At 40.5% G+C, this 27,410-nt stretch overlaps 1 protein-coding gene across 3 annotated transcripts in view; it reads left to right on the top strand.

Annotated features, from left to right (window-relative positions):
- LOC118936592 (alpha-2-macroglobulin-like) overlaps positions 1-25,818 on the top strand; it is a 32,502-nt gene extending 6,684 nt beyond the window's left edge. The window contains exons 10-35 of one of the 3 annotated variants that reach the window (XM_036961975.1): positions 786-895; positions 1,042-1,212; positions 1,460-1,693; positions 1,908-1,992; positions 4,494-4,639; positions 5,241-5,390; positions 6,912-7,064; positions 7,274-7,361; positions 11,197-11,368; positions 13,427-13,652; positions 13,825-13,951; positions 14,080-14,201; positions 14,289-14,340; positions 14,419-14,502; positions 14,640-14,816; positions 15,729-15,804; positions 16,022-16,178; positions 16,338-16,412; positions 16,551-16,713; positions 19,875-20,065; positions 20,341-20,556; positions 20,746-20,870; positions 22,101-22,191; positions 22,334-22,402; positions 25,280-25,385; positions 25,488-25,818. In XM_036961975.1, the coding sequence (XP_036817870.1) occupies positions 786-895; positions 1,042-1,212; positions 1,460-1,693; positions 1,908-1,992; positions 4,494-4,639; positions 5,241-5,390; positions 6,912-7,064; positions 7,274-7,361; positions 11,197-11,368; positions 13,427-13,652; positions 13,825-13,951; positions 14,080-14,201; positions 14,289-14,340; positions 14,419-14,502; positions 14,640-14,816; positions 15,729-15,804; positions 16,022-16,178; positions 16,338-16,412; positions 16,551-16,713; positions 19,875-20,065; positions 20,341-20,556; positions 20,746-20,870; positions 22,101-22,191; positions 22,334-22,402; positions 25,280-25,385; positions 25,488-25,528 (3,407 nt within the window). In that variant the 3' untranslated portion in view covers positions 25,529-25,818. The remainder of the gene's footprint in view (positions 1-785; positions 896-1,041; positions 1,213-1,459; positions 1,694-1,907; positions 1,993-4,493; positions 4,640-5,240; positions 5,391-6,911; positions 7,065-7,273; positions 7,362-11,196; positions 11,369-13,426; positions 13,653-13,824; positions 13,952-14,079; positions 14,202-14,288; positions 14,341-14,418; positions 14,503-14,639; positions 14,817-15,728; positions 15,805-16,021; positions 16,179-16,337; positions 16,413-16,550; positions 16,714-19,874; positions 20,066-20,340; positions 20,557-20,745; positions 20,871-22,100; positions 22,192-22,333; positions 22,403-25,279; positions 25,386-25,487) is intronic. The other 2 variants (XM_036961977.1, XM_036961976.1) reach the window with 2 other exon arrangements.
- Positions 25,819-27,410: the final 1,592 nt, after the last annotated feature.

Below are 27,410 nucleotides of genomic sequence, written 5' to 3'. Positions count from 1 at the left end.
TTGGGGCTGTTTTTCTGCAAAGGGACCAGGACGACTGATCCGTGTAAAGGAAAGAATGAATGGGGCCATGTATCGTGAGATTTTGAGTGAAAACCTCCTTCCATCAGCAAGGGCATTGAAGATGAAACGTGGCTGGGTCTTTCAGCATGACAATGATCCCAAACACACCGCCCGGGCAATGAAGGAGTGGCTTCGTAAGAAGCATTTCAAGGTCCTGGAGTGGCCTAGCCACCAACCCCATAGAAAATCTTTGGAGAGAGTTGAAAGTCCATGTTGCTCAGCAACAGCCCCAAAACATCACTGCTCTAGAGGAGATCTGCATGGAGGAATGGGCCAAAATACCAGCAACAGTGTGTGAAAACCTTGTGAAGACTTACAGAAAACGTTTGACCTCTGTCATTGCCATAAAATGATATATAACAAAGTATTGAGAAACGTTTGTTATTGACAATACTTATTTTCCACCATAATTTGCAAATAAATTCATACAAAATCCCACAATGTGATTTTCTGGATTTTTTTTCTTCTCATTTTGTCTGTCATAGTTGAAGTGTACCTATGATAAATTACAGGCCTCTCATCTTTTTAAGTGGGAGAACTTGCACAATTGGTGGCTGACTAAATAATGTTTTGCCCCACTGTATATATGTTTTTAATCATGTTTTAAAATATTGTGTAAACTGCACTGCAATTGACTTCTGCATTGTGAACAGTCATTGTGCATCATGGTGGCATGTGTTCTTGTTAAATAAACCATCCTATTCTCATTTGTTTTCCTTTGACAGGTATTACACGGTCAGAGGAAAAACACATAGCGGTCTCCTATGTGATTGGAAAACTCACGTTTGTCGACACACCCAAAATCTATGAGCATGGATCAATTATCGAGGGCAAGGTAAGTCCAGATCCAGTGTTATTGTTCCTTGAACTTTGTTGAATTGTGGATGCCATTTGTTCTTTGACATTCCTGTTTACTTAACTACTAATGGTAGGTAACAGTGACAAACAGATGTAGCATGACATTACTCCTTTTTTCCTCAGATAAACGTTGTTCACTTCAACAACACACCTATCTCTGACATGTTAGTCTACCTGTTGGAGAAGAAAGGCTGGTCCTCACATCATCTCCAGAACCTAACCACGGACAGTCATGGTATTGCCAGTTTCTCCCTCAACACAACCACTATGCCCAAAGAGGATATTAACCTCATAGTAAGTATGATTCCTTCTAAGGGTTTGAAAGATTCTGAGACTCTTTATGCTCCATCCCAAATCACCCCATTGACCCTACACCCTGAGGTCTATCATGCTCTTGTGAAGATCTGAGAAGATTCCATTGGTATAATAAGCAATATGGTGAAACTTCCACCTATCCTATCAGAGGGTGAGGTGGAGCTCTAAGGGTCGATTTGGGATTGGGCCTTTCGTTATACTCTCTCGTCCCTCTGTTGCTTTCCAGGTTAGCAACACACCAGAAGCAGAGAACACTAGATACAGGGTCCCCTATTTCAACAGGGGGCACCACGTACTCTCACTGATCCAGCCCACTGCCCCTCACAGTAAAACATCCAGCTCTCTGGCTATTCAGAAGACGGAGAAACCACTGGCATGTGGGGAGGAAGTGTCAATCACCATCCAGTATGCTATCGTAGGGGAGACCGTCCCAAAGGGCTCCGTGGATGTCATCTACCTGGTGAGTAGAACCAGAAACAAGTTGTGACAAGCTGCAAACCCAGGGTGCATCCGAAATGGCACCCTATTCCATAGTGCACTATTTTGAACAGGGCCATTTCAGACATAGTCCCAGCCTCTCACCTTTGAAGGAAGGATGTCCCTATACAACACCAATACTCCTCATCATCTCCTTATTCCTGACTTGATGGGAAAACTGTTTTTCCCTCCTCCAGGCCTTATCCAGAGGGGCGATACTTCAGCATGGACATATGAAGGTTACTGTACAGCAGGGGAGTCCTGGTGAGGATGATTTATTAAGTAAGTATGGACCTACTGAGAGGTGCTTGATGACAATGACAGTGTGTAAGGTTACATACGCACAATAATGCGATTATTGTGGCTAGACAGATTAATATAACACTTAGATTAAAACGTTTACATGCTTTGCAAGAAGAACACTTTCCCTAATAATCCTGTTAACATGGAAGTCTGAAATCAGGCTACTGATAAATAAACGTTCAGCCAAGTTTAAAATAAACTTTTTACCACAGCCACCATGCTATTTTTGGGAAGCATATTTGATTCTGAGTTCGGACATTTATAGTGTGTATGTGAAAACGACTTAGAAAACACATACATTCAAACTCACTTCCCTTGCGCTAAAGAAGGCAGATCGCTCGGCTGGTGCTAGCAAATGAGCAGATCAAATACACTGCTGGAACACCATTAAGGTGTTTACATGTTTGCATCACCGAATAAGGTATTTATAAATACTAATAATTTGAATGATTGTACAGAAAACCAGGGGCCTCATTCATAACCGTTGCGTAAATTTAACACTAAATATCTGCGTGCACCATTTCTGAAAAGACTGCACATACACACACAAATATTGAGATACATAAACTTGGTGCATGCCATACATAAGCATGTTTCTGATTATACATCAGACCTGTTATAAAACTGTGCGCGCATCAACGAGCATTATAACTCCTCCTAGAAAACGCTCATCGTTCATCTTTTAAGGTATTGGAATTAGGCCAAGACAGTAGCTACAGGAAATAGTAATGTTGAACTTGATCAAATGTCTTTGGAGGTGTTGCCAGAATTATTTATTTTGCAGTGACATTTGCTGTAATCTACCAGGCCATTTCTGAAAGACAAAACCAATTGAAAATTGTTGTGGACCTCTAGAGAGATCACAGGTCGCAGTTGTAAATGAGAACTTGTTTTCAACTGGCATACCTGGTTAAATAAAGGTTAAATTTAAAAAATATTGTTTGAATGCATCAATGTTTTGCATAATTTTTTCCCTAAACATAAATATGCTGCACTGCTCACGAATTCTGAAACATTGTCTAAAATGAAAACAGTAGGCCTACTTAGTGGTAGCCTACACACTTCAATACAAACAATCAACTGCTGTTCACCTGTTAAATACTGTATGGTATAAACTTCGCTCCCTGTCCAATGCGAAAGTTAAAAAACGTGAAATTACAGTATAATAGCCTATCTAATAAGCCCAATTACATGTGCGATGCACATGGTAACTTCTTGTGTGGCTACTTCGGGAATATGAACTCATTATGGCCAGAAAATGTGATGAATTTATTCTGCATGATTATTGTATTGTGTTTGAGAAATTCAAGTAGCCTATCCTAGGCCTATAGGCTATTTCGTGGGTAGCCTATGAAACCATCACAGCCAGAAAAGGTGAGGATTTATTCTGCAATGATCATGGTAATGAAATTAATCATTAGAAATAGGCATCTTTCAGAACACAAAGATAAAATACATCGATTTTCGCTCTTCTCGCTAAGGGAAAATTATTATTATTAGTAGTATTATTATATTTAGCTACCTGTTTTTTGTTATGAATAAGAGTCATATATTCCTGCACGAGGCTACTTTTGCCATCTTGCAATGCAGTACTTCAACCACTAGAAACTGTGCGTACGCATGGTCTGAAGTTTACAGGAGGACAGGCACATTCCCACTTCAACTTTTGAGTGAAAACTGGGCATGCATGTTTAGGGGCATATTTTGTGCATACCCAACGTTTTATATGCCCCTGGTGTTTTAATCGGTTATTGAAGGAATTTAATTCCTCTGTTTTAATTCCCAATTAAAATTAAACACTCTGTCAATTCATAAGAATTTGTATGATCCTTATTTTATAGAAATAGACAGAGCCCGGTCTTAAAGTCAAATAGCAGCCTTTATTCACGAGAGTACTGCCCCTTACACATTTTACTACAGGTTATAAACTGAAAATGACGTCAGCGTTTACTAAATTTTCCGTCTCTTCTTGACACTGGTAGAAAGGCTCTATAGTTCTCAAGAGTTCCCTCCTCGCCTAGAGCCAAGGTCAGCCAGTGTATTTAAGCATTCTAGTCAGTCTGGAGATATAGTTAATTCATTTCTACCAAGGAACAGACTGTCATTGATCTCATTCTTGATTATTTGCACACATTATATTCAGAACTAAGATTAAAAAGAAAGTTCATACATATACAGTAACATAATAGTATTCTGATTAGTACATATACAGTAACATAATAGTATTCTGATTAGTACATATACAGTAACATAATAGTATTCTGATTCATCAGGCCTGGTTGAAATGTATACATAATTAGTCATCATTGATAAAAATCCCCTTAACATCGGTGTATGCTTTCTTTGAGTTTGGCTTCACACCGATTAAGATAAAGAGTAAGGTGACTATTGCATAATCTGTTTTCAGCCATAATCCGTTTAATATCGAATTATTACGGTGCATGTAAACGTACTCAGTGTGATATGCTCTTGCTTTGCAGTAACTGAGGGTGAAGTCACCTTGAAGTTGGCCGTGGTTCCAGAGATGACGCCGTTGGTACAGGTCCTGGTGTACAGTATGCTACCCAGCGAGGCTATAATCGCCCACAGCATGAACTTCCCCACTGAGAAATGCTTCAGACACAAGGTGTGTGTGTGTGTATGTATGTGAAAAATATGGGTTGTTTATGAATTCGAAGAACCAATAAAAAAACGTAGGTGCTGGATTTTAGGCTGGAAGCAACCACCACAGGTGTCCGTTCAGAACACGAGCAGGAAGCAGTAGTTCTAGTTCTAGGGTTTAATGAAGATCCACACAGAAATACAACACCACCCTCTCTGATTCTAACGTTAATTGTGGTTTTGTAATAGAACATATAGGACAACTTAGGCTATAGCACAGTATGGGAAAAATATGCCTATTTGCATGTCAACAAACTAAACTGGACCCAAACACATGCTAGATGCACAAATAAACAATGGAGCAATGTAGAAAGATCAACACATTATAAAACATAATAAGCATGAGCGACCTACAACCGAAAATTGCCTAGCACCACAGACAAAAGCTAACACATGCTAATCGCTAATAAGCATGCTAAATAGTAATGCATTCCCGACGACAATGCTCATGCTGACGCTAAAGGGAGTACACAAGCTAGCTAGCGACCATTTTAACACAAATGGTACATATTTACAACAGACACTAAAGGTGTATCATGTACACCTATGCATGTCCTGTGTGCCAGGTGTTTGTGGAGTTCTCACCCTCAAAAGCAGTCCCAGGGGAGGAGACCACCCTGCAGCTCTCGGCCCAGCCCGGCTCCCTCTGTGGCCTCAGTGCTGTGGACAAGAGTGTTCACATCATGGAACCAGGGAAGAGGCTGGATGCTAACAAGGTAACAGAGCTTACTGAAGTGAATGTCAACAGTCATACCACCATATAAACAGCTTTTGTGGTGCTGGCCACAACAACCAGCTTCAGGGGAATAAGAAGTGACTACAGCAGATATGGAGTGGGTGTGTTCACAGTGGGCCATTTGGTGTGCTGGAAAGCATATCCATATTGGTACTTAAAGTGGAAATGTGAGTTATAGATCTACGTGAATGCAAGTCTAAGAAGCAGTATATCTGTTCTGTGTGCTATTTCTTTTTTACTTTTGGTTTTGTACACCATCTTCAAACAGCTGAAACACCAATATTTCACAGTGGTTTAGATGGTACAATGATTCTCTACACTATACTCACATGAGTCAGCGGCATACACTACCGTTCAAAAGTTTGGGGTAACTTAGAAATGTCCTTGTTTTTGACAGAATCACTTTTTTGTCCATTAAAATAACATCAAATTGATCAGAAATAGAATGTAGACATTGTTAATGTTGTAAATGACTATTGTAGCTGGAAACGGCAGATTTTTTTATGGAATATCTACATAGGCGTACAGAGGCCCATTATCAGCAACCATCACTCCTGTGTTCCAATGACACGTTGTGTTAGCTAATCCAAGTTTATCATTTTAAAAGGCTAATTGATCATTAGAAAACCCTTTTGCAATTATATTTGCACAGCTGAAAACTGTTGTGCTGATTTATTTATTTATTTTTATTTCACCTTTATTTAACCAGGTAGGCTAGTTGAGAACAAGTTCTCATTTACAACTGCGACCTGGCCAAGATAAAGCATAGCAGTGTGAACAGACAACAACACAGAGGTACACATGGAGTAAACAATAAACAAGTCAATAACACAGTAGAAAAAAAAGAAACAATAAAACGTGTCTTCTTTAGACTAGTTGAGATTGAGAATCTGTAGCATCAGCATTTGTGGGTTTGATTACAGGCTCAAAATGGCCAGAAACAAAGGACTTCTGAAACTCATCAGTCTATTCTTGTTCTGAGTAATGAAGGCTATTCCATGCGAGAAATTGCCAAGGAACTGAAGATCTCGTACAAAGCTGTGTACTACTCCCTTCACAGAACAGCGCAAACTGGCCCTAACCAGAATAGAAAGAGGAGTGGGAGGCCCCGGTACACAGCAAGAGGACAAGTACATTAGTGTCTAGTTTGAGAAACAGACACATCACAAGTCCTCAACTGGCAGCTTCATTAAATATTACCCGCAAAACACCAGTCTCAACATCAACAGTGAAGAGGCGACTCCGGGATGCTGGTCTTCTAGGCAGAGTTCCTCTGTCCAGTGTCTATATTCTTTTGCCCATCTTAATATTTTATTTTTATTGGCCAGTCTGAGATATGGCTTTTTCTTTGCAACTCTGCCTAGAAGGCCAGCATCCCGGGGGTTGCCTTTTCACTGTTGACATTGAGCATTTCTTATTAGACAAGTCCAAGTAGTCACTGCCTTCTGTTTGGTGCCCAATGAACAAGGTCATTTCATGTCTCCTTATTATCTCATTCCAGATATTTGATTTGTTACCAGTCAAGGAGACAACACACATTCCCTACGAGCTTGAAGATCCAGTGTCATGTTTACGTGTAAGACCAAGGAGATATGTAATACCATACCCAGATGGACCAACTGACAGAAAAAATGAACCTTTTGAAGTTTTTCAGGTAACTTCTGCCTTGTTTTCTCTTAACTTGAAGCCTGTTTTCACCTCTCATAAGAATCAGTTACCATTCCGTTACCATGCATTCATCTTCTTAAATTATACATTTCTAAAATAGCCTTTTTGAGGCAAAAAATACATATAGAATAGAAAAATTAAACGGAGACATTCATTAATATTGAACTCTCTTGTTTGTGATTCTGATATTTCTAGAACCTAGGACTGAAGCTGGCAACTAACTTGGTTATAAGAGTACCTTCCTGCCTAAGTTACAAGGGGAATGAGTACCATCACTCCTATGGTGAGATGTTCTCCTTACCACATCTTTGGTGAATCTTGGGAAATGTATGGTTTTTGTTATTCTAACATAGCTTGTGTTAGGTTCTAAACAACAGAGTAAAAACGGACAACTATGAAAAGCTCAAGCCAAGTTTCAGCCATAGGGTCAGACAGCTGAACAGACAAAGACATAGTCACACAAATCAAATCAAACTTTATTTATCACATGCGCCGAATACAACAAGTGTAGACCTTACCGTGAAATGCTTACTTGCAAGCCCTTAACCAACAGTGCAGTTCAAGAAGAGTTAAGAAAATATTTACCAAATAAACTAAAATAAAAAATGATAAAGTAACACAATAACATAACGATAATGAGCTATATACACAGGGTACCGGTACCGAGTTAGTGTGTGCGGGTACAGGTTAGAGGTAATTTGTACATGTAGGTAGGGGTGAAGTGACTATGCATAGATAATACGCAGCGAGTAGCAGCAGTGTACCAATCAGATGGGGGGGTCAATGTAATAGTCCGGTGGCCAATTGATTAATTGTTCAGCAGTCTTATGGCTTGGGGGTAGAAGCTGTTAAGGAGCCTTTTTGGTCCTAGACTTGGCACTCCGGTACCGCTTTCTGTGCGGTAGCAGAGAAAAGTCTATGACTTGGGTGACTGGAGTCTCTGACAATTTTATGGGCTTTCCTCTGACACGCCTATTATATAGGTCCTGGATTGCAGGAAGCTTGGCCCCAGTGATGTACTGAAGATGCCGAGAAGTTGCCATACCAGGCGGTGATGCAACCAGTGCTTTCGATGGTGCAGCTGTAGAACTTTTTCAGGATCTGGGGACTCATGCCAGATCTTTTCAGTCTCCTGAGGGGGAAACGGTTTTGTCGTGCCCTCTTCACGACTGTCATTGTGTGTTTGGACCATGATCGATCGTTGGTGATGTAGACACCAAGGAACTTGAAACTCTTGACCTGCTCCACTACAGCCCCGTCGATGTTAATGGGGGCATGTTCGGCACCCCCCTTTTCTTGTAGTCCATGATCGGCTCCTTTATCTTGCTCACATTGAGGGAGAGGTTGTTGTCCTGGCACCAGTTCTCTGACGACCTCCCTATATGCTGTCTCATCGTTGTGATCAGGCCTACCACTGTTGTGTCATCAGCAAACTTAATGATGGTGTTGGAATCGTGTTTGGCCACGCAGTCGTGGCTGAACAGGGAGTACAGGAGGGGACTAAGTACATACCCCTGAGGGGCCCCAGTGTTGAGGATCAGCATGGTGGATGTGTTATTTATTGCCTACCCTTACCACCTTGGGGTGGCCCGTCAGGAAATCCATGATCCAGTTACAGATGGAGGTGTTTAGTCCCAGGGTCCTTAGCTTAGTGATGAGTTTTCATGGGCACTATGGTGTTGAACGCTGAGCTGTGGTCAATGAACATCATTCTCACATAGGTGTTCCTTTTTTTCCAGGTGGGAAGGGGCAGTGTGGAGTGCGATTGAGATTGCTTCATCTGTGGATCTGTTGGGGCGGTATGCAAAATGGAGTGGGTCTAGGGTATCCGAGAGGATGCTGTTGATGTGAGCCATGACCAGCCTTTCAAAGCACTTCATGGCTACGACGTGAGTGCTACAGGTGGTAATTATTTAGGCAGCTTACCTTCGCTTCCTTGGGCACAGGGACAATGTTGGTCTGCTTGAAACATGTTGGGATTACAAACTCAGTTAGGGAGAGGTTGAAAATGTCAGTGATGACACTTGTCAGTTGGTCAGTGCATGCTTTGAGTACACGTCCTGGTAGTCCATCTGCACCCGCTGCTTTGTGAATGTTGACCTGTTTAAAGGTCTTGCTCGCATCGGCTACTGAGAGCGTTATCACACAGTCATCCGGAACAGCTGGTGCTCTCGTGCATGCTTCAGTGTTACTTGACTCGAAGCGAGCATTAACAGCATTCAGCTAGTCTGGTTGGCTCGCGTCACTGGGCAGCTCGAGTCTGGGTTTCCCTTTGTTGTCCGTAATAGTTTTCAAGCCTTGCCACATTCGACGAGCGTCAGACCCGGTGTAGTAGTATTCAATCTTAATCCTGCTTTGACGCTTTGCTTGTTTGATGGTTCGTCTGAGGGCATAGCAGGATTTCTTATAGGTGTCCGGATTAGTGTCCCGCTCCTTGAAAGCGGGACTCTACAGTCCTGTAGAGTAGCATCTGCGCCATCTGACCACTTCCATATTGACCGAGTCACTGGTACTTCCGGCTTTAGTTTTTGCTTGTAAGCAGGAATCAGGAGGATAGAAGTATGGTCAGATATGGCAAATGGAGGGCGGGGGAGAGCTTTGTATGCATCTCAGTGTGTGGAGCAAAGGTAGTCTAGAGTTTTTTCCCCCCCTCTGGTTGCACATGTGACATGCTGGTAAAAATGTGTTAAAACTGATTTAAGTTTGCCTGCATTAAAGTCCCCGGCCACAATGAGCACCGCTTCTGGGTGAGCATTTTCTTGCTTGCTTATGGCCTTATAGTTGGTTGAGTGTGGTCTTAGTGCCAAGATCAGTCTGTGGTGGTAAATAGATGGCTACGAATAATACAGATGAGAACTCTCTTGGTAGATAGTGTGGTCTACAGCTTATCATAAGGTACTCTACCTCAGGCGAGCAATACGTTAAGACCTTAATATTAGACATCGCGCACCAGCTGTTAATGACAAAAAGACACACACCCCTACCCTTTGTCTTACCAAAAGTAGCTTCTCTGTTCTGCCGGTGCAGAAGTGAAACATAATATATTATAGTTCTTAATGTCCCGTTGGTAGGATAATCGTAATCATAGGTCATCCATTTTTATTTTCCAAAGATTACATGTTAGCAAGAAGAATTGATAGAATTGGGAGTTTACTCGCTCGCCTACGGATTCTCAGAAGGCAACCTGATCTGCGTCCTCTTTTCCTCTGTCTTTTCTTCATACAAATGACGGGGATCTGGGTCTGTTCCCAGGAGAGCAGTATATCTTTCTCGTTCGACTCGTTAAAGGAAAAAGCATCTTCCAGTCCGTGGAGAGTAATCCCAGTTCTGATGTCTATAAGTTATTTTTGGTCATAAGAGAAGGTAGCAGCAACATTATGTACAAAATAAGTTAAAGCATAAATTACAAACGCGAAAAAATGAACGAAATCGCACAATCAAATCAAATCAAAGTTTATTTGTCACGTTCGCCGAACAGTGAAATGCTTACTTACAGGCTCTAACCAATAGTGCAAAAAAGGTATTGGGTGAACAATAGGCAAGTAAAGAAATAAAAACAACAGTAAAAAGACAGTGAAAATAATAGTAGTGAGACTATATACAGTAGCGAGGCAATAAAAGTAGCGAGGCTACATACAGACACCGGTTAGTCTAGATTGAGGGCATGTAAAACGTCAAACATCCTCTTCGGCACCACAAGCATTGGTATTTAACCCTTCCTCCTATGCTGGGTCTCCTCCTTACACATCGGAACAGCCAGTTGCTAGACAGAACTTTAGTGATATTTGTTCTTACTCAATTCATCTGACCTGATCTCAGCCCAAATACCTCACTCCTCCCCAACTCACGGCTGTCCTGTTGACTTGTACCAGACTGTGGCCCTTCTCCTTCCCATGGGATTCCTGATGTCAAACAATAACATATTCTCACAGAATGGAAATGTTCTACATTCCCCTCTCTCCCTCAGTGATATGGATATTTCATTTTTTCAAGTTTAGAAGTCAGAACCCATCACCTGATTAAACCAGTCCGAACACTCTACGCATCACCGTTGAAAGCGGCATTCAGTCTGGTTTGACCAGGCTGACTCTAACACGAGAATGACTGTTTTGTTTTAGAAGTATCCTACAGACAGTACTCCGATCCTATAGCCATGTACAGCCTTGTGGATCAAGTTGGACTTGGTGGAGTACCCGGTGATGGATTTAGTGCCGCTCCAGCTCCACCACCCATACAGACAGTCCGTACGTTCTTCCCCGAGACATGGATATGGGATCTTATGGAAGTTGGGTAAGAGCACTGCACAGTGAGGCTGTTGCCTTATAGATTGGATGGCAGGACATCACAAAAAATAATGCTTGTGCATCGTTGAGGCAGAAGGCTGTGTGATGTTATCATTCTGAACGGTCAGATAGTTAGCAACAATGACAAGATGCTGCCATGTGGGGAATAGTCGGTGGCTCGTTTTAGCTCGTTGTATCTTGTTATTGATACCATGTTTTGAGTCATGTCATGTCTATGCTAATATGGCAAAAATTATTTAGCTAGCTAACCAACAACTGTAACGATGCATTTGAGATACAACAAGTTCTCATTGTACAAATGTATTTACGTTTTCAATAAACATTTGGAGGCAAAATATAGTTTACTTGTTGTCAACAATCTAAGCCAACACCGTCTGCTTTGCCCCATAGTTGCGTACGTGTCGGTTTTGTTGCAAAACAACCAACCCGCCTATATCAAAACATACATTAGTGGTCCAGATTAGGAACCTGTACCTCATTAAACTGCAGTACAGAGTAGGGGTGCGTGGTGTAAATTTATACATTTTTTACATTCAACATCACTCCGTAAAGGGACATCTAGTATTCTTTCTACCAAAGATATCTTCATATATTTCAGGATGTTGTGTATCCCTGGAAATAATCAGAATGAATGTAAACATTAGAGTATTGAAAACAAAGCTTGTCCCCCAAAAAATGTACTCTTGGCACAATTTACCCCACAGTACAGGGTAAGTAAGCTGCCTACACATTTCTGTACTGAACAAAATATTACCACTACCTTTTTAAAACCATAGCTAGGTTTCCATCCGATTGGGGACAGATTTCCATGCAAATATTTTAAAAACTCTGCATAAAAACAACATGCATATTTGCCCACCAGAGATGTTTCCATCAAATGTACTATATGATGAGATTATTATGGACATTATTTTTATTTGTCAAATGACGGCCAAGCATCGATCATCATGTCACCAGAATAAAACCCTCAATATTTATTGTAAAAGAGCATCAACCCCATCACCATTTTATGAAGTTCTTCATAATTTATTTCATCTGTAGCCTAATACTTTCCCTAGTCGTAGTGGGAGGACCGCGTGATTCCAAGTTTTACTTAGATATGATGGTTATTATATCAATATTTGCGCATAAAAGCGTTTCTACCGCCATTTCTCGCATAATTTGTTTTACTGACACAAAAAGGTCCCACCTTGTCTAGCATATTTATTTGGGTCAACAATTTAACATTTTTACAGACAAATGATCTGTTTCCATCAGGCCATACATTTTTTTATCCGACGTACTTTATGCGCGCAAGACGGTTGGATGGTAACTTGGTTCATATCTCTCTATTTCCGAAACACAATTCAACACAAACACAACATCTTTGTCTTTTAAGCGTTTTAAGCATTTTTTAAAACCTAACAAACGCTTTGTACTTTAAAAAAAACAAACACTTTTAACACAGGCCAGGCCTGTTACGTCATATCCCAGCGATAATCTTGCATTAAGGTTTGGGCGGATTACTTGAAAAATGGAGTCCGTTACAGTACTTGAAAAATAAATTCATCAGCAATGTAATCGATTACTCAAAATGAGTAACGTAATCCGATTGCCTTTTAATTACTTTTGGATTACTTTCACTCCTAACACCAGATATTTTAAAACGTTTAAAAACATTAATCTAATACAGCATTATTTTATTTATTAATGTGAGTATTTCCAAATTGGGAACTAGTGTGCTATATATTCGATGTAGCTTGTAGAGACCCCAAATTATGTATAGAACAATCTTAATTATCTGCTTTAGATACAAGGATCATGAAACCTATAACACAATAAATTAATATATGTTTTTTTGACATAAGTTGCTTGCCACTTTTTCCATGTGGTTTCTTCCTTTACAGACTCCATCAAATGATTACCTCTTACTAAATATTTGGTCAAATTATACATTTGGTGTATGGGTTCCTAGAAACAAGTGTGCCTCAATTTACCCATTTGGCTAAATGTTTCTATTTTCACTTAGTGGCTTTCTGTTTGACCTTTGACTTCTTTATTACAGGGAATCTGGAACACTAGACATTCCCCTTACAGTCCCAGACACTATCACCACCTGGGAGACAGAGGCATTCTGCCTGGCCCCTGACGGCTTCGGTCTGGCTCCTCCTGTGGAGATCACTGTCTTCCAGCCTTTCTTCCTAGAGCTCACCCTGCCCTACTCCATCATCCGTGGAGAGCATTTTGAGCTGAAGGCCACTGTGTTCAACTACCTGTCCAAATGCATCATGGTACGGCACTGCATCATGATCGTTTCTTGAGTTGTTTCATGAGTTTCTCAAGTTGTATAAAATGTTGTGTTTTGTTGCAGTTTGCCTAGTCAGTGTTTATTCATGTTTTATTACACCCAGTGTATCAGTCTTAGGTTTTCCATGTTTTCTTACAAGTGTTCCTCTTGGGCAGGTTTCTGTGACTCCGGCTCCTTCCTTAGACTACACTCTCACACCCCTGAATGATGTCCAGTATTCATCATGCTTGTGTGCCAATGGACGAAAGACCTTCAGTTGGACAATGGCACCCTCTGTACTGGGTAAGTCACCAGTCTCCATTCAACTGTTCAAACAGCTGAATGGATGTTAATCTGAGTTGTGTACTCTCAGTCACCGTATTGGATGTTGTGTAACCTGTGTTGTGCTCTGTTTGTCAATGTGTGTGTAGGGGATTTGAATGTGTCCGTTAGTGCAGAGGCTGTCCAGTCCCACACTGCATGTGACAATGAGATTGTGAACGTACCAGAGAGAGGACGTATCGACACAGTTACAAAGAGCCTGCTAGTGAAGGTATGTAGTCTACTGCTGTTATGGAACTTACTGATGTACAGATACCATCTAGTGCCTTTGACTGAAAACAATCTCCTCTCCTCTCAGGCAGAGGGAACAGAGAAGACCGACACCTACAACTGGTTGCTGTGTCCAACTGGTCAGTAATGCATGAATGTTGAATGTTCACTTTGATTGAACTGATCATCTCCATTCATCTTATCATCTGTGTCCACAGGAGAAACTCTGACAGAGAAGGTGGAACTGCAACTCCCCAAGAATGTGGTAGATGGTTCTGATCGAATTTCTCTCTCAGTCCTGGGTAATATACCATTGTATCATTTAGAGGTGTAGTGAGTTTTTTGAGGCATAGTGGTGGGAAAAGCAACCCTTCTCCAGCGATAATGCTGCTGTTTGCTAAAGAGGTCAGTCTTACAGAAGTCCCATGTTTCTCTGTAGGGGACATCCTGGGTCGGGCCCTCAAGAACCTGGATGGACTGCTGCAGATGCCGTATGGGTGTGGAGAGCAGAATATGGCCCTCCTCGCCCCCAATATCTACATACTCGAGTACCTGAGGAACACAGAGCAGCTCACTCCAGCAATTCGAGACAAGGCTAACAAGTTCCTCACTAGTGGTAAGAGTCCCTCAACATATAGATCGTATTGATTAGACACCAAACGGAAGAAAACTGACTGAAACAGGGCTGGATTTGTCCAATCAGAACCTTTTTTTTAAAAATTGAATAAAAAAAAATTACGTTTCACCACAGTGTGCCCTAATGACTGTGACCCTGCTATCATGTAAATGATAGAGCTCCAGCAGAGATGACATCACAGTGTCTTATCGACAGTGCCTCACTGACCCAGCACATGTAGGGACTTCGGGATGTTTTCCCACTGAAATAATTTGATCAGAGAATATTGAGGATGCATCCCAAATGGCACACCCAGGGTTGGGGAGTAACTGATTACATCTATAATCTGTTCCTTGTAATCTGATGACCAAAAAAAACAGTCACTGTAATCAGCTACCAGCTAAAATATTGTAATCAGATTACAGATACTTTTCAAAATCTAGATTATTACCAATTTAAATTCAGAAAGAATGTCTGCTGAAAAACACATTGACACCTTCCTGTTTCCTCAATGACATTCAATTCAGCATTGAAAAGGCTGTTTGAGTTTGTTCCACCTGAGCATGTCTGACCACAAGTCACCAAATGTGTTTGATGGATACTTTATCTTCTATGCTTCTTAAGGGGAAAGTCATCCAAAAGTAACAAAGTAATCAGATTACGTTACTGAGTTTGGGTAATCCACAATTTATGTTACTGATGACAATTATGGACAGGTAACTAGTAACTGTAACGGATTACCTTTTAGAAAGTAATCTACCCTACCCTGCCTATTCCCTACATAGTGCACTTATTTTTTCCTGGCAAAAGTAGTGTACTATATACGGAATAGAGTGCTACTTAGGGCAGACACTCAGTGACTATAAAAAACATTTGGTCACTTTATTGTTCACTCTAAAAACACACCGACAGGTTACCAAAGGCAGCTGAACTACAAGCATTTTGATGGTGCATACAGCACATTTGGACAAGGCTCGGGGAATACTTGGTGAGTATAGTGTTTTTCAACTACTGGTAAACACATTATAACTGTTTGTTTCAATTAAGTATTGACCAATCAAATGGCATTGTCTCTGACAGACCATGGATGTGACATCAGTTCAAATAAGCTGTCATTGCATGTAATGTCAAGCTCTAAGTCATGTTATTGACAACCTTATGTGGGTATTATGACGGGACATTCAAATCAAGTTTTCTTTCCTCAGGCTGACTGCTTTTGTCTTGAGATCCTTTGGCAAAGCACAGTCTTTCATTTATATTGACCCGGCGCAAATGACAGATTCCACGAGTTGGTTGGAAAGTCAGCAAGGCAAACATGGGTGTTTTGTCAGATTGGGGAAACTCTTTAATAACAGAATGAAGGTACTTATTGATATCAAATGTATAATTGATAATAAACTGAAGGAAGATGGAAGAAGATGTAGTTGTGTGTCTCATCAGACCAGCCATGAAGTTGTGAATGATGCTTTCAACAGAATTGTAGTTTAATACACATTGTAGTATTTTGACATTGTTTTATAGGGTGGGGTGACGGATGAAGTCACACTGACGGCCTACATCACTGCTTCAATGCTGGAGCTCAACATGTCAGTGTCGGTAAGTAGCATCTCCACAAAATATTTTTAATCTGGAAATAGCCAAAGAAATAAGCATAAGAATAGGTGTTACCGTTAGCAGATCTGAGACCAGGCTAACATGTCTCTTAATGTGCTGCTCTGTTATTTTGTGCTCCAGGATCCTGTTTTGTACGGCAGTTTGTCTTGCCTGAAGAACTCCACCAGTGATTTGTCCAACACCTACACTACTGCTCTGCTGGCCTACACCTTTACCCTGGCAGGGGACATGGAGACCCGGGCCCAGCTTCTGCAGCACCTGGACACGGTCGCAATACGAGAGAGTGAGACATATCCTTTTTTTGGGGGGGGGGGGGGGGGGGGGGGTAGATCAGCTTACAGATAGATTGTAGCTTCCATCAATGTAATTGTCTGCATTATTTCCAATCCCCTATATATTGTTTTGTAAATATATAAAGTACCAGTCAAAAGTTTGGACACACCTACTCATTCAAGGGGTTTTCTTTTTGTTGTTGTTATTTTCTACATTGTACAATAATAGTGAAGACGTCTTCAAAGCTGAGGAGTTCACTTCTAGTGGATCGTGTTGATACTAAGTAGAATGTAGAATAATAGTGAAGACATCAAAACTATGAAATAACACGTATGGAATCATGTAGTAACCAAAAAAGTGTTAAACAAATCTAAATATATTTTATATTTGAGATTCTTCAAAGTAGCCACCCTTTGCCTTCATGACAGCTTTGCACACTTGGTATTCTCTCAACCAGCTTCATGAGGTAATCACCTGGAATGCATTTCAATTAACAGGTGTGCCTTGTTAAAGTACATTTGTGGAATTTCTTTCCTTAATGTGTAGTTTTTTTAATCAATTAGTATATTTGAGTTTAACCACAGTATTTGTTGTATTATATGTTCTGTCTATTCTGGTGGTTTAAACTGAAATTACAAACAACTTTCTATGGCTTGTTTTAAAAATTGTGATATTTTGGAGATTTATTTAATTTTCAAATAACCGAAAGTGAGAGGTTGTAATCTGAATAAAGGGAATAGGCCATTATTGAACATGGGGTGAGACATCCTTACTAATCTGATAGAGAACCAGTTCGGAACAAAGTATAACTTTTGTATGACTGACGCCTTTAATGAGAGGTTTGATGCTTTGATATTTAATCATTTCTGTCCTCCGAATTCATATTCATTATATACAGTGCCTTCGGGAAGTATTCAGACCCCTTGACTTTCTCCACAGTTTGTTAGGTTACAGCCTTATTCTAAAATTGATTAAATCATTCCCACCCACATCAATCTACACACAATACCCCATAATGAAAAAGCAAAAACAATTTTTTAAATATTTTTGCTGAAATTAGAAATAGAAATTAATTAGATATCACATTTACATAAGTAGTCAAACCCTTTAATCAGTACTTTGTTGAAGCATGTTTGGCAGCGAGTACAGGCAAGAGTATTCTTGGGTATGACGTTACAATCTTGGCACACCTGTATTTGGGGAGTTTCTAACATTCTTCTCTGCAGATCCTCTCAAGCTCTGTCAGGGTGGATGGGGAGCGTCGCTGCACGGCTATTTTCAGGTCTCTCCAGAGATGTTAGATCGGGTTCAAGTCCGGGCTCTGGCTGGGTCACTCAAGGACATTCAGAGACTTGTCCAGATGCCACTCCTGCGTGCTTAGGGTCATTGTCCTGTTGGAAGGGGAAACTTCACCCCAGTCTGAGGTCGTGACTACTCTGGAGCAGGTTTTCATTAAGGATCTCTCTGTACTTTGCTCCATTCATCTTTGCCTCGATCCTGACTAGTCTCACATTCCCTGCCGCTGAAAAACATCCCCAAAGCATGATGCTGCCACTACCATGCTTCACCGTATGGATGGTGCCAGGTTTCCTCCAGACGTGACACTTGGCATTCAGGCCAAAGAGTTCAATCTTGGTTTCATCAGACCAGAGAATCTTGTTTCTCATGGTCTGAGAGTCTTTAGGTGCCTTTTGGCAAACTCCATGCGGGCTGTCATGTGACTTTTACTGAGGAGTGGCTTCCGTCTGGCCACTCTACCATAAAAGCCTGATTGGTGGAGTGCTGCAGAGATGGTTGTCCTTCTGGAAGGTGGCCAGCTCTAGGAAGAGTCTTGGTGGTTCCAAACTTATTCCATTTAATATTGATGGAGACTACTGTGTTCTTGGGGACATTCAATGCTGCACAGATGGTTGTCCTTCTAGAAGGTTCTCCCATCTCCACAGAGGAACTCTGGCGTTCTTTCAGTGACCATCGGTTTCTTGGTCACCTCCCTGACCAAGGCCCTTCTTCCCCGATTGCTCAGTTTGGCCGGGCAGCTAGCTCTAGGAAGGGTCTTGGTGGTTCCAAGCTTCTTCCATTTAAGAATGATGGAGGTCACTGTGTTCTTGGGGACCTTCAATGCTGCAGACCTTTTTTTGGTACGCTTCCCCAGATCGGTGCCTCAACACAATCACGTCTTGGAGCTCTACAGACAATTCCTTCGACATCATGGCTTGGTTTTTGCTCTGACATGCACTGTCAACTGCGGAACCTATTATAGACAAGTGTGTGTGCCTTTCCAAATCATGTCCAATCAATTGAATTTACCACTGGTGGAATACAATCAAGTTGTAGAAACATCTCAAGGACGGTCAAGGACGGTCAAACAGAATGCATCTGAGCTCAATTTCGAGTCTCATAGAAAAGGGTCTGAATACATACATAAGGTATTTCTGTTTATTTTTAATAGATTTGCAAAAATGTCTAAACCTGTTTTCGCTTTGTCATTATGGGGTATTTTGTGTAGATTGCTGTAGTGTAACAACATTTGGAAAAAGTCAAGGGGTCTGAATACTTTCCAAAGTCTGGCTTGCCATTTCAAATAATATTGAATTTATTTTGCTAATAATTTTAAAGACAGGTCACTAGGTATAGGCAAGACCATAAGCAAATAGGTTAACTGGGATATGACTGAAGAGTTAATCAGGGTTATTTTTCCACAAATAGACAGGTATTTTCCTTTCCATGGTAGCAAGATCTTATCTATTTTTGCAAACTTTCTATAAACATTTATTGGAGTGAGAATTTCTTTCTTTCTGGATATGTATACCGAGTATATGTTTTTTAGTGGTTACTGGAGGTTGATCTGAAGAATGAGTTCCACATCATCGTCAGACCATTTTATTGGTAAACTACCCAGTAATGTAAAAGTTGTATTTTTTTAGGGATGAAATATGTAATATAGTTCACATAATTTGGTTGTAATCCAGAGAGGTTTGTGCTGTCTTGCCTTGATTGATATTACCTGGGCAATGGAGTAATCACAAAAGTGCAAACCATCCGCAAATCTGGCACATTAGTCTCAATTAAATTAGTATTTCAAAGAACTCAGGTGTCTGTCATATTATGTATAATGATGAATAAGCTAGGCTCTGTGTCTCTCTCTGTCTCTGTGTGTTCCTCATCCCTCAGGGGGTCTCCTGCACTGGACTCAGACCTCCTCAGAGACCTCAGCCTCCCTGGCAGTGGAGATCAGCTCCTACGTTCTGCTGGCTTCCCTCAGTGCCTCCCCTCTGTCTACCACTGACCTGGGCTATGCCTCCCACATCGTCAGGTGGCTGGTGAGGCAGCAGAACGCCTACGGAGGCTTCTCTTCCACACAGGTATACTTCCAAAACACATTTGGTCCGAAATGGCACCCTGTGCTGTGCACTAGTAATGAGGCATTATTACCTTGATTTCACCACAGGCATGTTATGTGCTTCTTGTCATGTCAAGCCAGGTGGAACTAACTTCCGCTGAAATGGAGGCAATAAATGATAATGAATGGATATGAGAAATAGCCACTCTTGAACTGAACTAATGTTTAAATGAACCTTTCTGTAAAATGGGATAGCGCCATTCATTTTGAACACATTTGTCTGTTGTTTGTGTTTAGGACACAGTGGTAGCCCTCCAGGCCCTGGCTCTCTACTCCACCAGGGTGTTCAGTAGAGAGGGCACCAGCACAGTGACAGTACAGTCTCCCAGTGGGGGACAGCACCTCTTCAATGTGAACCAAAACAACAAGCTTCTCTACCAGGAGAGTGCGCTGCAGGACACAGAAGGGAAGTACACGGTGGAAGTGAAGGGCAGTGCTTGTGCATCAGTGCAGGTCAGTGAAGACACTCCTCCCAATCCTATGTTGCAAGATCTGATTTATATATTACTGTGAAGTCCAAACATTAAAGAAGCTTTGTCTGGCTTGATATCTAGTTTATGAAAAGTTTTAAAAAATCAAGCTTGTAAAATGTATATTTTTAGACAACCTTGTTCCCCTGACCACTTCTTCCCTCTTTCCCAGGTGGCGCTCCACTACAACATCCCTACTCCTACTGACAGCACAACGCTCAGCATCCAGGTGAAGACAGAGGTGGACTGCAACAGCAACTCTTTAAGACCCAGAGTCACGCTGAACCTCGAGTCTCAGTAAGAATGAATGACACATTTGCGTTTACTGAAGCTTTATTTCAATCAGGTCATTGATGACACTTCAAAGTGTTATTATAGAGCATGTCTAAAAATGTTTTTGACCCAATTCTATTGGTGTTTTTATACCTACAGTGCCCTTCATAATTATTGCGACTAAGAAACATGTTTTTCTTATTTTGGCTCTATAATCCAAAAGTGTGGATTTGAAGTCAGGGTATTTACAGCACTTTTTGTACATAGTCCACCTATTTTAGGACACCAAAAGTATTGGGACAAATTCACTTATGTGTATTAAAGTAGTAAAAAATGAAGTACTTGGTCCCATATTCACTCTACAAATTCGTTGGATGCATTTTCTGTTGGTTTCAGATTATTTTGTGCCCAATAGAAATGAATGGTAAATAATGTATTGTCATTTTGGAGTCACTTTTATTGGAAATAAGAATAGAACATGTTTCTAAAAACGTGCATATTAATGTGGATGCTACCATGATTACAGATAATCCTGAATGAATAGTGAATGATGATGAGTGAGACCGTTACAGACGCACAAATATCATACCCCCAAGACATGCTAACCTCTCACCATTACAATAACAGAAGAAAAAATGGGGGGGTGATATTTTAGCATCTGTAACTTTTGTGTCTGTAATATAGATGTGTTTAGAAAAAATATTATATTCTTATTTGTAATTAAAGTTACTCTAAAATGACACAATACATTTCTATTGGGCACAAAATAATATGGAACACAACCAAAACAAACAGCAAATGAATCCAACACATTTGTTGTGACAAGGTTGATGTAGTCATTATATGCTCTGAATATGGGACCAAATACTTAACTTTATGCTACTTTAATACACATATGTACATTTATCCTAATAGCCTACATTTGGTCCCCTAAAATGGGGGGACTATGTAGAAAAAATGCTGTAATTTCCAAACGGTTCACCCGGTATGGATGCAAATACACTGAAATTAAAGATGACAGTCTGCACTTTAACCTCATAGTCATTGTTTGTTAAAAAAATGCTTCACTGTCCCAATAATTAGAGGGCACTATATGTATAGGTTATTTAATTTCTAGTTTGTACCTAACAGTAAGAAAACATCAGGAAACCTGGTATTTTTATTGGTAAAATAATCAAAGTATCCATTCATTTGATTTTTACAAGCACTTGTCAAAATCAAACTTTGATGTCAGGGGCCTCTTTTCTTTCACAGATATTCTGGAAAGGAGCTGACCACCAATATGATTATTGTGGATTTGAAAATGCTGTCTGGATTTGCTCCAGACCCAGACTCTTTGGAGAGGGTAAGTTTTTTTTTTGTCATAACATACTTTTATGGTGTTACCTGTGGCCTTTTTCCATGTATTGTAGCTCTTGCCTCTTTCACATGAAAATGAACTTTGTTGTCAATGCAAGATGAATAACATGTATGGCATGTCTTCACAGCTGAGGAGGTCATTTCTAGTGGATCGTGTTGATACTGAAGATGACCATGTGTTAATGTACTTGACAGAGGTGAGACCAAAACCAAAATATCCATTCTATCAACTTTGCACAACTCTTAGGGCAACATATGTTCATTGTTGTTGTCAAAATTGGTCAAGATCAGTAAATTTGGTTGTGAATTTTCTTTCACTTTGGAAATGTGATTGTTTTCAATTAAAATGGTCAATAAAATAATTGCTTCTTAGAAAATAGCAGATTCTCAAGCAAGAAAATACAGAGCAAGAAAGAGGTTAAACCTGCACAAAAAGTTTAATGTATTCGTTTTTGTTTTAGTGTATGTGTTCTCTCTCTCTTGGAAAATTTGGCAAGGATAGGAAAAAATCTAATATAAGGCAGCAAAATGTGCAAGGAGTGTGTAGACTTTCACTAGTCACTGTATATATATTTTGATGTACTTGTGGTGACATACAGTGCATTTGGAAAGTATTGACTTTTTCCACAGTTTATTACAGCCTTTTTTTTCCTACCCTATAATGACAAAGAGAAAACAAGTTTTTAGAAAATGTTGCTAATTTATTAAAAATTGAAATACCTTATTAACATAAGTATTCAGACCCTTTGCTCTGAGACTCAAAATTGGAGCTCAGGTGCATCCTGTTTCTATTGATTATCCTTGAGATGTTTCTACAACTTGATTGGAGTCCACTTGTGGTAAATTCAATTGATTGGACATGATTTGGAAAGGCACACACTTGTCTATAGTAGGTTCCGCAGTTGACATTGCATGTCAGAGCAAAAACCAAGCCATGAGGTCGAAGGAATTGTCCATAGAGCTCCGAGACAGGATTGTGTTGACGCACCGATCTGGGGAAGGGTACCAAAAAAAGTCTGCAACATTGAAGGTCCCCAAGAACACAGTGACCTCCATCATTCTTAATTGGCCACCTGGCCAAACTGAGCAATCGGGGGAGTAGGGCCTTGGTCAGGGGGGTGACCAAAAATCCGATGGTGACTCTGAAAGAACGCCAGAGTTCCTCTGTGGAGATGGGAGAACCTTCTAGAAGGACAACCATCTGTGCAGCACTCCACCAATCAGGCTTTTATGGTAGTAGCCAGACAGAAGCCACTCCTCAGTAAAAGGCACATTTCAGCCCTCTTGGAGTTTGCCAGAAGGCACCTAAAGACTCTCAGACCATGAGAAACAAGATTCTTTGGTCTGATGAAACCAAGATTGAACTGTTTGGCTAAGACTAAGAAGTCACTACAAAGTGATAATTATAACAATTGAAATGCTAATCCTTTGCACATGAATGCTCACTCATTCGGGAACAATTGCAATCAATATATATTTACGCTATCTGTGTCGCCTTGATCGCTGGTGAAAAGTTAATTTATTTTGTAGAATTGTCCATCTCTCTCCCTCTCTCTCTTGTTTGTGGTTAGAGGGTATTGTTCAGAGTGACATTTGTTATAGAATGGATGTTTTGGCGGTTGTCGTTCTTCACGTTCAATGATACCGAATTCCTAGCTGCAGACTAGTAATTAATATCAAAGACTTGTTCTTATTCTGTCGGTATCGATAGTCTAAGAGTTTAACCACGTGGTATGGTTAAAAGATTCAGCAATGGTCTACAACCTTTGTCCTCCTAATGGAGAAAAACATGGTCTGCAACCTTTAGCCATCTCGTAATTGAGGTAAGGTCGGTCTGCTGATCGAAAACCCGAGTGGGGTTTTTATTGGGAATGGCAGAAAAGGCTGTCCCAGGATGTCTGACCCAAACTGGGCTCAGGGGCGGTCCTCTGATTTAGTTCAAATCAAAAGGGAATTGTATTTTTCTTCATTTAAACAGTCCAAAATCATACAACACAATTATACAAACAGTATCATACTCACTCATTCATCTTATACAACATTAGATGTAAACCTCATATCTGAGGCTATTATATAAACAGTGTTATGGTAATGTGGCCACACCGTCTCCCATGAGCTTTCCCAAGTTGTGACAAACGGACCAGTTCGTAGCTGGATTCTTCACCGATCTTTTATACTTTCTCCAGAACATGACATTTGTTCGTACCTCAAGTTCTGTGAGGTGGAAGGATTTCCTTTGTCCTCTATGAACGTTTACTCTCTCTCGACTATGTGTCCATGTGGAGATCCTCTCAGGAATTTACAACCTCTGACCACAGCAGCCTAGTTGAAGGAGGCAGGGAGAGGGGGATGGGGTTGCAATACCCAAAGAGGCCAACGTCATGACAAGTGGCTTTGGGACAAGTCTCTGAATGTCCTTGAGTTGCCCAGCCAGAGCCCGGACTTGAAGCCAATCAAACATATCTGGAGAGACTTGGTAATAGCTGTGCAGCCACACTCTCCATCCAACCTGACATAGCTTGAGAGGATCTGCAGAGAGGAACGGGAGAAACTCCCCAAATACAGGTGCGCCAAGCTTGTAGCGCCATACCCAAGAAGACTCAAGGCAGTAGTTGCTGTCAAAGGTGCTTCAACAAGTAAAGGGTCTGAATACACTTACACATTTATTCACATTAGTGTTTTCCCTGCCAAGATGTTTCCTTTCGTTTTAAGTTTGTTTCTTAAATCCTTTGTTGTTGTAATGAATTCTTTACAGCCACTTTCATCATATTTTACATAACTTGCTCTTGAAACCTACTCCTGCATTCATCCCAGTTATCAGCAACAGAGCAATTACAACTACAATAATACTGTCAATTAAAAAGTATATAACATAAACATGCAGTTGACATGGAGGCTATAGTGTAATGGAATGTTTTGCCATATGTGGTAGGTTTTGTGGGTAATACTATTAACACGCTGGGTGTCAAGTAGAGTGTTACTGAAACAGAAACTTCTGCTCAGAGCATTTCAATAATTGTGACCCAATATGTTTTTTTCGTGTTTAAAAAATAAATAATTTAATCTCTCGACAGTTACCATCACTATTGCCTTTGAAACACACCCTGGACATCATACGGGAGCTCCCAGTACAAAATCTAAAGCCAGCGGTGGTCAAGATCTACGACTACTACCAGCCGAGTAAGTTTAAATCTAACCTTCCCCAATATGTATTTTTCCCTCTCATTTTTAGTAACATTTAGTTCATTTACAGAGACTTACCTGTCTTATGGTTTTATTCAGGTGACCAGGCAGAGACAGAATATGTCTTCCCCTGCAAGTAGAGGTTACAAACTGGTGTCCTATTTGAAATCTAGAATGATTGGTGATGTTGAATTAGTCATTTTATTTAGCTGGCCTGACCCTTATACTATATGTAATATTCCTTTATTAATTGACCTAAATGCTGGCTATTGTTGTTAGAGAATTCTTTACATTCATTGTATATGCCGCTTTGAAGATGTAAGAAGAAAATGACATTAACAGAGGTCACACATGCAACCCTTGAGGCATCTTTCAAGCTCTAAAGTAAAGGATGTAAAATTACTGGAATTAAAGTTTTTAATGAAATCCCTATTCTTGAGCATTTTTTCCAGATCGTTTTGCGTGTAGGTTTTGATGTCACACTATGGCAAGAAATTAGTGTCCAAGGTGTAGGCTCAGGAGACAAGGGGGATATTGAAAGGCTTTATGTAAGACAGTGAGTCTCTTCCTGGGCAATTAGTACCTGTGGGTGTACCTGTCCTATCCAACCATATCAAAGAGTGTTTTTGTTAAGTTCCAGAGAGCTGCAATATGCTGTTTTGCATGTTATTTTTTTCATACGTGTCACATCAGTTTGCAAACAATTAAAAAAATATATATATCATTGAGTTCATAAAGCCGCTTACAGGAAGCTTCCAAATGCAGGTGTTTCAGCCTTGCTCAGTGATTTCTGTGGTGGTTGGGCAGGCCTCCAGAAAATAGTAGCATTGCACCGTGATTGGCTCAGTGTTCTGTCACTCATGGGGACACTACATCACCCGCCTTTAAGGGTAGACATCAGGAATGTGAGCCCTTTGGGACCTGCCATAGACTTAGATTAGAAATGCCCTTCCAAGAAGGCTCAAGGTCATTGCACACAGATAAAATTATGTCAAATCATGTTATATCTACAGTTGCTTTGATTGGACTGATCATCATCAACGTCTTACTTTCAAAATCTTAGCTAGCAGTCATCATCATAAATCAAGTAAAAAATCTACTGGCAAATCCTTTCTAATCCTTGTCATATGAAGATAAATAATAAATTGAAATTATAGATAAAACATATCGGTGGTCATCAGCCATTGGACATAAACATTACACAACAAGTTGAGTTGTTTGGAAAGAATTGGTGACCGTGGCTAACCTTGGAAGTTGGGAATAAACGCCTCTCAGACTGAGAAAATACGTTTTGAACGGTCATCCAACTCGGAATTGTAAATCTTTCTCTTTCTTTGAAGACAACATTTGCCAACAAAGGACCGCCACGCACAACAGGGTGAGTCCCAAAATGTCTTATATGCTGCTGCATAAATGATGTAATATTCCAGGGAGATATGTATACTGTAATGCCTCACCCTAATAATTTGGTCTATTTTCACCACTTAATTTAGCCTAACATTACTGTTCTGACTCGGTGGTGCTGCACATATAACCTGTTTTTCAGAAATGTCATCATCTAATATTGTAAGAGGTTTCATTGATTATATGCTTATTTATCCTATGGTTCTGACTCCGAGTACAGGGAAAATACTGTAAGAGCAGCCCATGTTCTGCATTCTGTCACTGTACATTTCAAAAGTGCTGAACACATAGTTATACTGACTACGTCTGTCGTCTCTCACTCATTAATGTCTTAATCGAAATAACGGAATGCCTCATCCGCTCATCATTCCCTTATGCCATAGTTTGTACATTTCAATTGTCAGTAAAAACCACATTTGTTTAAGCAAGTCAACCATATCAGCTATGTTTTTAAAAAGGCAGTAAACGAGGCTGAATTGATTGTTTTGCTGCCAGACAAGGCTCCGCTGATGTAGCGGTGTTAAGGATTCAGCCAGGTGTAATGGTGTTAAGGATTCAGCCAGGTGTAGCGGTGGTAAGGATTCAGCCAGGTGTAGCGGTGGTAAGGATTCAGCCAGG

The sequence above is a fragment of the Oncorhynchus mykiss genome, chromosome 24 (assembly GCF_013265735.2).
Source record: "Oncorhynchus mykiss isolate Arlee chromosome 24, USDA_OmykA_1.1, whole genome shotgun sequence".
Classification (NCBI taxonomy): domain Eukaryota; kingdom Metazoa; phylum Chordata; class Actinopteri; order Salmoniformes; family Salmonidae; genus Oncorhynchus; species Oncorhynchus mykiss.
This window is presented reverse-complemented; position numbering and strand designations above follow the sequence as displayed.